At 42.8% G+C, this 13,883-nt stretch overlaps 1 protein-coding gene across 1 annotated transcript in view; it reads right to left on the reverse strand.

Annotated features, from left to right (window-relative positions):
* Positions 1 to 863: 863 nt before the first annotated feature.
* The window catches only part of snrka (SNF related kinase a), a 41,768-nt gene continuing 28,748 nt past the window's right edge, over positions 864 to 13,883 (reverse strand). Inside the window, exons 4-8 of the mRNA XM_035163692.2 lie at positions 9,983 to 10,195; positions 6,966 to 7,100; positions 5,221 to 5,419; positions 4,955 to 5,058; positions 864 to 4,662 (exon numbers count right to left, since the gene is read on the reverse strand). Of these exons, the coding sequence (XP_035019583.2) occupies positions 3,498 to 4,662; positions 4,955 to 5,058; positions 5,221 to 5,419; positions 6,966 to 7,100; positions 9,983 to 10,195 (1,816 nt within the window). The 3' untranslated portion in view covers positions 864 to 3,497. The remainder of the gene's footprint in view (positions 4,663 to 4,954; positions 5,059 to 5,220; positions 5,420 to 6,965; positions 7,101 to 9,982; positions 10,196 to 13,883) is intronic.

Consider the following 13,883-nt stretch of genomic DNA (forward strand, 5'->3'; position numbering starts at 1 on the left):
GAGTAAACTTCGAGTGTGAAGCTTCTGGGAAACTTGAGTGGAGCTGAATGTGCCAAGCAGCAGAGAGTGAAGCTCCTCAGTGTCGTGTAGCGTGGAAATCACCACTGACTGCGTTTCAACACCTTCACTGACCTGGATCACATCCTCCGGTCCGTGTCCTGCACCTCGCTCACTGCTCTCTGATAAATGGAGGGGTTTAACACCACACTATTTTTACATCTCAGCACCTGCGACAGCCAGGGGCCGGAGGCATTATGTTGTCCGTCTTTCCGTCGCATTCTTGGGAACCTGATATCTCAAGGAACGCCTTGAAGGAGTTTCTTCAAATTTGGCACAAACCTTCACTTGGACTCAAAGATGAACTGATTAGATTTTGGTGGTAAAAGGTCACGGTCACGTGAGCTTACGATGTTATCAATGTGATATATGAGGAATGTCCAAAAGGGAATTTCCTTCCATCTGGCACAAACATTCACTGGGACTCAAGGATGACCTGATTAGAATTTGGTTGTTAAAGGTCAACGTCACTGCACCTCTCAAACACTCAGGAACACCTCAAGAGAAATCTTTTAAATTTGGCCCACACGTTAACTTGGACTCACAGATCAATTGATCAGAGTTTGTTGGTTGAAGGTAAAGATCCCAGTGTACTTACATGAAGCTGGGGAAAAATAATGTATGTAGATGGAAGGTGCACTGATTGGCACACAACCACAGTGCTGTATATTAGGTTTTGTGATTTAAAAGGGTCACTTGTGGTAACGAGCTCACACCTTGTTACCACTACAGCTCTTAAGACTGGAAGGTCATTCTCAGCCAGGTTGATTCAAACCTAAGAAGAAGGAGCCAGACGAACACACGTATGAGACAGTACTCCACATTTTATTTTTGGATATTACCATAGCTATATGTAACATCTGACAAGTGACAACAGGTCAACTACAGAATTATACACTGAATATTCCTGTCAGTTCCAACTCAGACGTTTTTTTCTTTTTCTGCTTTTTGGTCCAGTTACATTCCTGTGACTGACTCCCTCTGTTCTCAGTGTCACTGAATGTCAAACATTGAAACACATGCACGTCATTCACCTGGATACAGCTGAGTAAGACGACAGTCAGAGACCCGACAGTATGAATAGAATCATGGTTTTTCTCACACGGCTTTATTTTTAGCTGAGACACCCATACAGTAGTACTAATTATCATAAGGCTAGATGACTGTACAGCTATGCACCAAAAGGCTCACTCTGCTGTTCTAGATATAGAGAAAGAGCACCATATTTACAACTCTATGTACATTTGGTTTTCAAAAACAAAGAAGGAAAAAAAAAAGAGAAAAACAAATACTTAAAACCTTTTAAAACGTCCTTTTTCCTTTTCCCGCCCAATGGAGCCGTTGTGAGGCTGCACAGGTCTGGAATAAAACAAAAAGAAACTAATAAAAATGTTTCTGTACAGATAGCTGCAACACACAGTATAGCTTATTGCCAATGCCCTTAAAGAATCTCCCCGTTTCCCCGTTCTGTCATTTGTTCATGTCTTGGTCAGCTCCTGTAAAGCTGCGAGTCATGAGCTTCTTCTTCTTCTGCTGCTGATTTACTTCTCACAAGCTCCCGTCAACATCGAAAATCAGCAGATCACTCAAAAAAAAAAAAAAGGTACACGTTTTAAAAATAAACTTTACTGTATCTACATACTCACACACACACACGAGTCAATACGCTGCGTCCACACGTGCACTGAGCTCTGGGAGACAGGTGAGTGCAGCTGGGACTAAAAGATGGCAGCGTACATGAAATCAAACTAATACAGAGTCAGACACGACCAATGGTCTGTATCAGCAACTACAGCAACACAACGTCCTGAATAAAAAAATAATACCTCATATTAAATATACGGACAGCAGTAACATTTCCAAACGTGGTGAGCGTGAGCCTTGTTGCTACGGTCTCAACCGCTGTCGTCTCTGCTGCCACAGAGGAGTGCACACACTTTTAAAAACCACCAGTTTAACGGCTGAGCTGTTTCCTCGATTCAGACACCGTCCAAATTTAAAGGGTTGTGACCAACACTCTGTTGGAGGTAAAAGTGAAAGAATGGAGCTAAAAATAATCAAGAGTAAAATATAAATTTTAAGAAACATAAAAACAGATTGTCTGGGTGCAATGTGGAGTCCAGACTGGGGTCAGAGGCCACTCACATTCAAACCTTCCCTCTTCCCTTCATCGCTCAAAGGAATCTAAAGCTGCTGAAAACACTCGGAGAGCAAAGGTGGAGGGGGGGGGGGTGTTGATAAGCACTGAGCGCTGCGACACCTACTGCTGACTACAGCACATTAGAGACACTATCAGGGAGGAAGGAAACTGCATCAAGAGGCAGCAGTCGTAACAAGATGGGAACTAAGTCAAGAATGATAAACGGGATTCTGAAAGAAAAAGCCAAACTAATTTAACTAACTGATGTTACAAGAATAAGGAAAGTCACAGTTTTACTAATTTGTCTCAGGATATTTCAAGAAGATGGTGACAATTTCAAGAGGGATTTTATCAAAGCTACAGTATGTAAAAGGGTTTTATTGAAATATGCAACAAACCATATGTTAATGTGCAGAGATGCTGAGCAGCCTGGCAGCAGTTATTACTGTATCAATAAGTAGAATAATAACCAATCAGAGGAGGTCTGAGTCAGGGGTGGGACCTCGCAGCTGTCAATCATTACGTGAACACAGCTCTGGTGGACTACCTGTCTCTCACACGAGGCTGCAGCATTACAGCTGAGTGACAGTGGTGGTGGTGGGGGGGGGGGACTAGATTCATCTGGTAATTAGTCAGCACTCTTAAATATATTTTCTCCATGTCAAACATCATCTTAAAATAGCAAAACCTTTTTTTTTAAATATTGATATTTTATTCTACAATATGACTTCATCTTGAAATATTACAAATGTTTTTTTACATTATGACTTCATTCTGATATAGACTTTTCCTGCAAAGATAATTTTGTTATATTCGATTTTAGGGGATAAAACTACACGTTAATTCTAATCTGGAATTTGTTTTCTTTTTAATTTGGTTCAATACAGAACTTTAGCCAATGCCCCCCCAACTCAATCAAACCCTCCAAATTGCAAAATGTTCTAAAAGCAGCATATTGTCATAAACTATTAAAAGAATATTAGTGCCACTAGTCTGAAGAGCACCTGGAGACATAAAACAAAGATAAAATGAAAACGATACAAGTTAAAAGCGACATGAACCTCAGACACAACATGAAACCGATCAAAGTGACAGAGGAGAGGTGGAGCGGTGCAGAGCTCAGGGACAACAGCAGAAGGCAGGCGATGTGAGCTCAGCTATCTGCTACAGCCAAACACAGGACGACACGGTTAGAATGTGGAGCAGTTACTGATCTGAACAAGAGGAGGAGGTCAGAAAAGAGGAGGGGCTGAGCGGCATGTCATACAGGAGGGAGAAGGTCGGTGCTGAGCTCCGAGCCTCAGATGACCTGGCAGCAGCTGGCTGGAGCTGAGGTACAGAGCAGACCGTCCCTGGAGCCGCCGCCGCGCTGGATGTTCACAGAGATGGTCTTCTCGCACAGAGGTAGTTGAAGCACGCCATTTTTCAAAGCATTCAGATTGCTGTGAGCGTTCCTATCATGGGGCCGGGACTGCGGGCTGGGGGAGTGGTGTGGCCCTGATTTGCGGTGGTGGTGCTGGGCGGAGTGGGTGCGAGGCAGGGCGGCGGTGGTGGGCAGAGTGATAGTGTCCAGGCTCCCGTTGGAGCCGATGCACATCCTCCAGGCTGATTTCTCCTGGATTTTCACGCTCCCCCCAGAGAGACTGCAAGGGTCTATGATTAACTTCCCACCTCGACCCCCCCGGCCTGCACGGTGGTGCTGCAGCTGCGAGCTGAGGCACAGACTCATCAGCTTCAGACTCTCCACCAGCTCGGCGCTGCGGCTCGCTGTGCGGGCGGAGCGGGACAGAGAGCTCAGGGAGGGGTTAGTGGTGCTACTGTTATTACAACAACTGGAGGGGCTGTCTTGTCCTTTATTACCCCCTCCTCCTCCCCCATTCCCCCCGCCCCCACCGCCATCTCCCCCACCTCCGTTCCCACCCCCTCCAGGAGGACTCCCCCGGTCCGGACCAGAGGTGCCCCCTCCCTCTCCAGGAGGCTTCCCCTGCCCTGAACTGCTTCCTCCCCCATTTCCCCCCGAGCTGCCAGGCGGCCCCTCACTGCTGTCCCTTCTGTTCCAGCCATAACTGAAGCCAGAGTCTTTATCCAGACGTCTGCGGTGGCTCTCTGAGTCATCGTCGCTCGTCTCAGAGCTGGAACATGACGACCCCCTCCCCTGGCTCTTACGCCGCTGGTATCGCTTCTGCGTGGAACCCGGGGACGAGGAGGAGCTGGCCCCTGAGCTCAGGCTGGTGGCGTTCCCTGCCATGTTCATCTTGAGGCGGCTGAGTTTGGGCGGCAGACCCTCGTCCATGTCGAAGTCGTCGTCGGACTCCCCTTCCTCCTCAAAGATCTGGTTGAGCACCGGGGCACTCTTCCTGGAGGTGAGGCGGTTGGTGATGGAGGGAGGCTTACGGCGCAGGATCACCTGGGTCGGGAGGGGAGACGAGTCGCGGTCCTCCTCATCCTCCTCATCCTCCTCCACCCTGAATAAATCAGACATAATATGCAGCAAAATATGAACACAGAGCCCACACAATCTATGTTAGCAGCACAGACCCTCACGTTTTAAGAATTATGTACCTGTCGAAACCTAATGTGGTTCCCTATCTAGTAATTTTTACAAACTACACTTAATCAACAATTCATATTTTAACAGGGAAAATAATTTACATGAATCATTATTGAAAATAATCAATACTTTTACAACCAACCAGGTTTTGTGATCATGAACTTACAAAAAATGCTTTTTCACACAAATAAATAACGAGATCAGACCTGAAGAGGCATGTTCTCTGCTTGGCTGCTGCTGAGGTGGAGGCACTCTGGGCCCGGACGGTCCCAGAGCCAAGAGAAGGGCCCGAGGCGGCAGCACAGGCTCCCTGAAGAGAGATATTGTAAAGAACAGCCAAAAACATTAAAACTGGTTACAAGAAGCTGCTAAGTGTGGGAACATCTGGCAGCAGAAACAGCTGTAACCATATACAGATGTTCGTGACAAGTATTTTCCCTTCTGGAGTCTAGTGTGATGAAGATGTCGGTACCTGTGCCGACGGTCCTGGTGAGTCCGTCACCGTCTCCTCCCGTCGGCCCAGCTCCATCAAGCCTTTGGTGCGATGTCCGTTGAGCAGGCTCTCTGTGCTGCGAGCAGGGGACTGGGGGCCTCCAGCGTGGGAGATGGAGGACGCTGCCAAGCTGTCCTCAATGTCCTGGTGCATGTCTACTCTGGTGGGCCAGGACTGCCTGCACATACAGGCAAGACAAACTCTCAGTTTCAATTGTCATAAATTTTCAGTTTAGAATTGTTAATCATCTCAAACCCTTTACTGTATTTGTCATAAAACTCTACCGCTCTAACCACAAGATTTGTAATTATCAGTTTTCAGCTATAATAGTCATATAGCAGAGAGGGGAGGGAGACAACACACACAACTGCAGAATTTGTGAAGCCAGTCAGTCAGCGGCACAAGGGAGAGACAGGTGAGAATGTCGGGTGTAAAAGCTGAATATCCTCATACTTGAGCTAATGTTGGAGATAATGTCATCCTGTGTGTTTGTGCCACAGCTGAAACCCAGCAGCTGATAGACTTGACAGTGACAGTGTCAGCTCATAGAAGCTGCTCAATGTCACCGCAGTCATTAGTAATTATGTAACTATATGTACATCATATTCCAGACTGTGACTGTGCAGTGTAATCAAAGCTTTGTATGAACTGTGTGTATGACCACTGATATGACAGTAAATGCAAAGTCCAGGGTAATGATTGTCAGCTCAGATTATAGTTCACCTGTACTGAAACAACAAGGACTTCAACTAGTCTCCAGCACTAGGCTCTTTATAGGAGATTTGAGAGGTGTCTGCTCTGCTGCATGTTCAGTCACTGTATGAACCACAGACTGTAAATGGTATGAACACACAAACACTCACATGGGTAAGAACCTGGACAGGCACAAGCATGTTGTTCACAACAGGTAAAACCTCTGCTCTGTCACCTCACACCTTCCACCATCACTTATTTTCAGTGTCAAAGCCTGTTCGCTGTCATGACTCATGACCCAATGATAAAGATTGTTTGATTGCTTGTATTAAAATATAGTAAAATGAAGGAAAGTTTACTTAAAAAGTAAATAAACACTTAATGTCAAAAGAGAGAGCAGACCAGGGCTACAACACATTACCATGATAAAATCTACCGTTAATCTTTTTGTTAAATTGACTCAGATCTCAGAATGTGTGAAAATAAATTGCATCACAATTTCTAACAGCATGAGTCTCATTTTGTCTGAGCCACAGTTTAAAACCCCAAAGCATTCAGATATAAACCAGCAAAGTAATAACCAGTAAATCTTTAATATTGCTCGGAAGATGAGAAACGATTCATCTATCAAAGTAGTTGCAGATTAATTTTCTGTCAGTGGACTAATCCATTAACAGACGATGTGTTTTCAGGTTTCAGGACATAAAACACTAACTGGTCTATCTGACCTGCAGAAGCAAAGATAAGGTTCTACTGTCACAGTTGAGACACAGTTGGTGAAACAAGACACTAATTCTAACTATGCAGTATAAACTTCTCATTGAGGTTTAGATTTTGAGAATGTGTGCAGGTCAATTGATCGATGGATATAAGTGTAAAATTGGAGCACCCCTAGGCACTGTTCTTGGCCCCCTCTGCTTTCCTCTTTTGACATTTCACATCTTGGCCAAATCATACTAAGTCATGGAATTCAATTCTGCTGCAATGCATTTTGTTGTTGATCCGACTGAGTTTTTCCAACTTGCGTTTACCTGAATTGAGCCTTGATGTTGCTAGGGCTGGATGAGCGGGTCTGGACCTCCTTCTCCTGCTTCTCCCTTAGGATCCTCTCTGCTAGCAGGTAGTACGTGGCTGTGATGTGATTGTATTTGTTGGTCTCCAGGGCTCTGAAACAATCATAATCTTATCACAAACATGTACAAATGGAGAGCACATTATACAAAACCAAGAAAACAAGACTGTCTGTGGTTTATGATGCCAATAGGTGAATGTCACAATAATTCATATCTATGTGGAAGTGTGAGGTTGAATTTGTTCTACATTTTTCAACATGTCTAAGGATGCGACTAACAATTAAAAATACACCTACTGGAATTTCACACAGACCAAGGCGATGATTGTCCACTCATGATTGAATGATCCACGTTAGGTATGAATAGGGCCAAAGTACAAGAGCCTGACTCATTTTTACGGCAGACGTTAATGCCAGTGTATCATGTTTAATGATGTGATTAACTTATACAGTGAATGAGAACTGAGAAAATGCCATTACATTATTTAGGCCAGATCACATGGAATCTGATATTTTTCAAATCAGATTTTGGCCACTTTCATATGTGTTTCAGATAAAGATCAGAATTTTTTTAAATGGGACCTCAGTCTGAACGGCCATGTGACCTGTGTCCGATTTTAAATGCGATTTTTGCGTCAATCTAGATCGACATTCCTGATAATTTTTCGCAGGGGCGGGGGCGGGAGTCACCCGACGGAAACATGGAAGACAGCGGGAAGTACCTCATAAGAACTTAGGGTGACACGTCTGTACAAGCAAAATTTAAGGGGTTGTATCGTAACCGATCTGTGTTTGAAAGCATATCAAAACAAAAATGAAACCGAAAACTGAAAAATCTGTGGCCTCAGGCTCCACGCTTATTACCGACTTCTTCTCTATGTTTACCGTACTTCCGTTTACTTCCTTGCAAGTATAATGAGATACAATACACCAATGTATCAATAGTTTGTACTGCATGTGTGTGTTTCTCTCGTTGAACCAAAGGTAGCTCTGTAGTGAAAGATAAAAGTGAACAAGTGTGAACCTGAAATCATGACTCTGAAATCAACAGATGTTCTCTCTTTGATTCTTTTGAAGTTTTCCAATGCAGCTCTCTCGCTTTCTCAGCGTGTAGAAGCACAACAGGCTTATCTTATAGCTGCAGGGGGATACAGTCAAAGTATCGAACTGAAAATGCTGTCGGCATGCTGCAGGCGTTCTGCTGGTGTTGTTCTGCATTACATGGCTCCTCAAACATAAGCACAGCAAAGTGAGATAGAAAACGGTTGACAGTTTTGAGCCTAGTTTTCACAGATTAATCTGTATTGGTGGTACTTACAGCTGAATTACAAGATAATCCATGGATTTGTTTTGATACTTTACTCTGTTCTCTTATATGACATATTTGTGTTCAGCAGCAACGCCAATGCTGTTGATTAATTGGATACTGATGACACTTTTTCAATAAATACAGATATTAAAGGAAAGAAGAAGTGTTCCTCAAATCAGATTCCTCAACACCTCCAAGGTACCTCTGCATTGTTTTTAAAAGTACTGGAACTATATTGGAGTGATGAAATTATGGGTGGATGATCCGGATCAATCTTGCAGATGTCAATCAACATAAGAGATTAAAACACACAGATTTTAAGATGTTTACACTTCGTCTAAACTTATAATGTGGATCCACAAACCAACAATTGTGTACCGGATGGCGATTGTGTGATTGGGCAAATTATATCATGCGTCTCCATCATAGAGCTCTAATGCGGCCATTTTTGTGGCAGTGGTTTGTTTCTTCACAGTCAGATAGTTATTTAAACAAAAGTATCTGTAAACTTTGTTGGGCGACCATTGGAATTCCAGAGGTTATACAACACATTTATGTAACCATATAAAAGAGAGCCCATGCTGATAGTGTTTCATCATGTCAGAACAACTCTACTCATCTGCATCTCATTAGGTTCTGAAAAACGCGATGTATTAGAACAGTCAAAAAATGTGATTAATGAGCAAATAAAGAAAAGAGGGGGCTGGGACAGTCACATTCTATCTAGCTAAAAATATGGTGTTGTTCAAAGCTATGAACATCATGGTATTTAAGACACAGATGCAGACTTAAGATGCACGGTAATATCTGCCAGTGACTTTTCATCAAGAGACAGATTACATAGGGTGGCTGTGAATTAAAAGGGATCATAAATTCTATATTTACACAGATGGGGGGATTTTGGTTGTGAAAGAGACCAGTCCCAGCCAGAAGAGAAATGTCTCATCATAGGAAGTGATGACTAGTGGACCCAAGTCATGCCTGAAAAATTCTGCCACAAGGATGTATGACTCATTTATTTTCGATCATTTTTTAACTATACCAGTACTTATGGAAAAAAAAAGGTGCACAGCAACCACCTTGTGTTAAAAAATGATATAGAAGCCATGTGAGATATCTACAATGTGATTTTTAATAAGCTGGAAATAGTATATACTGCTGCAAAATTTGGGGAAGAATTAACTGTGTCAAAAACTGGATATCACCCAACCCCAGTCAGTACTGAGTCAGGTTAGGGTATCGCCAACTTAATTCTTCTACTGGCTCAGACTCCATAGATGACGCTTACTTTTAATCCACAGTTGGCAGCAATGACACGGACGAGGGTAAAGCTAGCGTGTCTCTTTTCCATTGACCCAACACCACAGTGGCTCTGAGACACACTAAAAGATGTCCCAAAGGTATGTTGAACATTGACAACTTAAAAGCTCTACACCCAAACATAGACAGCCCACTCATCTTGTTTGTTCCTTCTGAAAGTAGTTAGCAGTTCTTTAGGCCGTGCATATGTAATTTTCAGGAAAAGCTGGGTAACAGCATCCTACATGTTAGCAATGTCACCAACAATGTCACCAACCAAGGGATGCTCATGTGATATCTGAGGCATAGGTGAGTAAACATTTCACAACAATGTCACTGTATAGTGAGAGGAAGTGAGGCCAACTTACTCGACTATGGCTTCTCGATCAGCGATGTCTCCCAGCACCATGCGCTGGATGATGCTGTTGTGTTCCTCCTCAGACAGGCTCTTGTGGGAGACCAGGGGAGTGTTGTATTTGGTCGCTGGCGATGGGTCAACCCCCTGCAGCCAGGTGTGGGTCTCAATTTCATCCAGGGATGCTCGCCCTTTGGGGTCCCTCTGAAGCATACGGTCTATAAGACTGGAGCCATGAGGAGAAGAGAGGGTGGAGGGACAGGGAGGGGCAGGAAGGAAGGAGCAGAGAGAAAGAGACAGAGCACATATTTTAACTGACCCGAATTTTAAAGTCACAGAAATCCTGTAAAAAAAAAAAAATCAGCCAATATCAGATTTATTGACAAGTGATCAAGGCATGTTATCTCCATCTTACCAACCGGACATTTTGTTCTGGTTGTAGCTGGTTTAACTGATATTTGTCCTGCTTTCAAATGTAAGTTAGCCAAATCCAGATGTTGAGTTCAACGTGAGGACAGAATAGATGAGTTACTTCAGAACAAACAGGTGCTGCTGGGTGTTGAAGGCCACATCTGCATGCTGGTAAAGTGCTGGTTAACTGCCCCCTTTAGGGCTAAAGATCTTCACGCGCTCCACAACCTGCTCCATCAGCCTCAGCTAAGAGACCCATCAGGACCATATAGTTTCTACTTAACTCTTTCATTTAAATCATCATCTAAATGAAGTTGCTGTTACATTTTGTATTGATGCCTTTTTATGTGAAGTATTTTGAGAACTGCCTTGTTGAAAGTTGCTGTATCAGTTAACACCCATCAGATCTGATTTGTTTAGCTTTGTTTTCATTCATATCTGGAAGAGAAACAAATGATTAGCAGCTCGGTAGATGGCATAAATCCAGAGTATATTTTTGGATTGTTAATGCACCACATGCTGCTCCGAAAATTATGATTTAACTCTGAAGGATTCAGACCACAAGCTTTGTTCCTGCTGCTGGTAGAACACATGCACAAAGAGGATTAATCAGCCAGTTCAAAACCACAAGAATTTCAATCAATTATATATTTCTGTGGGGGCGATTGTTCAAGTATTTGGATTTCACATATTTTATTATGCTGTGCAATTGTAAAATTACAAGAAGCTTTAGAATTGATCATCTTTAGCTCTCTTTTCTTTAGTCATTAGCAATCTAAAGAGAATTTGCGCAATTAGCTTTTGCAATGCAGAAGGGAGAGAATATATAGTGCCTTTACCTACAGAGACATCACTTCCATACCACTTTCCTCCCTTTTAGATTTCCTTCATGCTGGTTGAAGTGTGCCTAACCAGCGTTTCAGAATATCATAGTTTCTGCAAGTCCAGCATCAGATGATATTCAATGACAGAGCATTTAAGTATACTCCTCTGCACCTGTGCCAAAGTACATCATCAATCTTAGTAAATATCCTACTTGAAATGTAGAGTGAAAAGTGATTTGCAAAAGGCTTTTAAATGTGCCCTGAGTCCAACTTGAGCTGTTTTCAGACATTACCTCCTGGTAAAATCCCAAGAATTGGCTAAAGACTTCACCCGCAGTTTGCCTTTGACATATGCCCAACACAGCAGGAGGTTCTCTGCACAGAAGCGTTCACAACAGCAACAAATCCTCCGCATTATTCAGACTAGATGTGGAGCAGCCAGGTGCAGCAGACAGAGGCAGGAAGTGACGTATGAACTCTGCTGCGGAGATCACGTGATTTTCTTTACAACACAGACACCGGTGTCGGTCCTTATCATCACAAACTCTCTTGACATTTTTGTCTGTGTCTTCTACGTGTATGATGCAGTTTTTTCACCAAGAGATATTTGTATATTATTTTTGTTTTTGAAAGCAGCTTTGGTGTAGCCAATGTTTCAGATATCTGGAGATCCAGTGCATGTTGTGAAACTATAGCTGGTCAGGTGGCAGCTTAAATTCCACACGAATGACACTGTTAAAAGCTGACATTACAGTTTAATAGGATTGGGAGGGATATGGAATCAGTATACTGAAACTAATACAGGGGAAAAAAACGTAATCTGTACAATAAACAAATATGAGGTTATAGAGCTGCAGATAATAGACTGACCAAAAAACAATGTGTCAAAAAAACATTGATGACGCAACTACACAACTATCAGACTAATAGTACTAATATGAATCTGGCCTAGCAATGCTTTGTTAAACCCTTGTTCTGTAAGTTCTGTTTCCATGGAGGCAAATGACCCACAACCCTGCAGGCTGACTTGGACCACAAATAGAGTAGTGTGAGTTTAGGGTGACTGGGTTATGAAACAAAGCTAGCAGAGCATCTTTACTTTAGGCACGGGGCTTATTATGACATCTTCACACATAGACCCACCCACATATTCACACATAGAAACAAAAGCTGAGAAAACTGTGCAACCAGCATCTAATTTTGGCTCCACTGAATTAAATCGTTCCGACTCTATCAAATCCCCAATGTATTTGTGGTAAAGTGTGACCAGACTGTGGGATGGAGGCTCCAGGCTAACAGGCCGGGCAGAGCACTGCTCCGCTATCTGTCAGTCACACTGGGGATTAGTGCGAGCCAGCCACGCTCCCTGAGGCCAACAACCAGCAGCAGCAGGAGCAGCAGGAGCAGAAGGAGCAGCAGGAGAAGGCCTGATGATCTGCACACTGACACCAAACACTACAGTTGCTTCAATAACTAATTACATTTAACAAACCCTTAATCCTAGGACATAAAACTTAATGTGTATAAATAAGAGTAATGCACACGGCATTACAATAGATAATACATTCAGCTTGATCATTTTAAAATAAAAATGAACAAAAAAAGAATTTTAATTTATACTGATGAATTCATTGTTATTTCACTTACAACCCTGTATTCATCAACAAGACCTTATCAATGACAGTATATAGACAGGAGAAGAGGAGACCTCGTGCCCACTGTGTTGCCATGAATCCAGGAAGATGCTCTTCAAGATAAAGAATGTATTGCTGTCGACAGCCTTGTTTTATACTTCTGTGTAGGACCAGGGCAAAGGCTATTTATACTTGTGTTGGTTCATCAGTGTCATTCTGCAATTACACTGCCAAAATGTCATTGGAGGAGATTGTAGGACAGAGGGAGGGTGAGTTCCATCTGCTTGTCCAACATTTACATATGCAGAAGTGACTCGTTACCAAATGGAACAATCACAGTTGTTGTTTGCGTCAGTGTAACATGCAGTTACATTTCTTGAGGGGGGTGCATGTCAGGCTACAATGTAAGCTATGGTGCAGGGTTTAGCCTAAGCTATGTGGCTGTGCTGTACCTGCGGCACTAATTCAATGCATTGTATGTACAAATGCACAAGTTTAGAAATATCACTATCTTATCAAAGAAGCAAACTGTTGCCGTGACGGCATCTTTGCTCGTGGTGGAGTGTTAACACTGCTCAGAGGGATAACCTTCACTGCAGTGAAGAGTTATGTCATACAAGATTTGGAAGAAAATGGGAGTTTATGGCATAGAGCAATCAATCAAACCATGATTGATTGCTGTATATGTAACATGTTAATAGACAAACTACTAAACTGTACAAACAATGGGTTCCACCTCCCGTGCACCTTAGTTGTTAGTGAGACTGACAATATGTGCTCGGTAGACTACAGTCTGAATCTGAAGTGCCGATAACAGAGTGCAGTTTATATTTACTGTGAGACGTAAAAGTAAAGTTATCATGTCTCTGTTGTTATGTTCTCATGTGGCTCTGCACTTGTATTTGGTAATAAAATAATAAATAAGTAATAAATGTGAAATGACTGCAGAGCAAGATGTGTGTGAATTATTACATCCAGTGTTGATTCTGTATTGATTTCTCCTATAAAGGGCAATGAGCGATAAGCATGTCTGTAAACTGCAAAA

This window comes from Hippoglossus stenolepis, chromosome 8 (genome assembly GCF_022539355.2).
Source record: "Hippoglossus stenolepis isolate QCI-W04-F060 chromosome 8, HSTE1.2, whole genome shotgun sequence".
In the NCBI taxonomy this organism is placed as follows: domain Eukaryota; kingdom Metazoa; phylum Chordata; class Actinopteri; order Pleuronectiformes; family Pleuronectidae; genus Hippoglossus; species Hippoglossus stenolepis.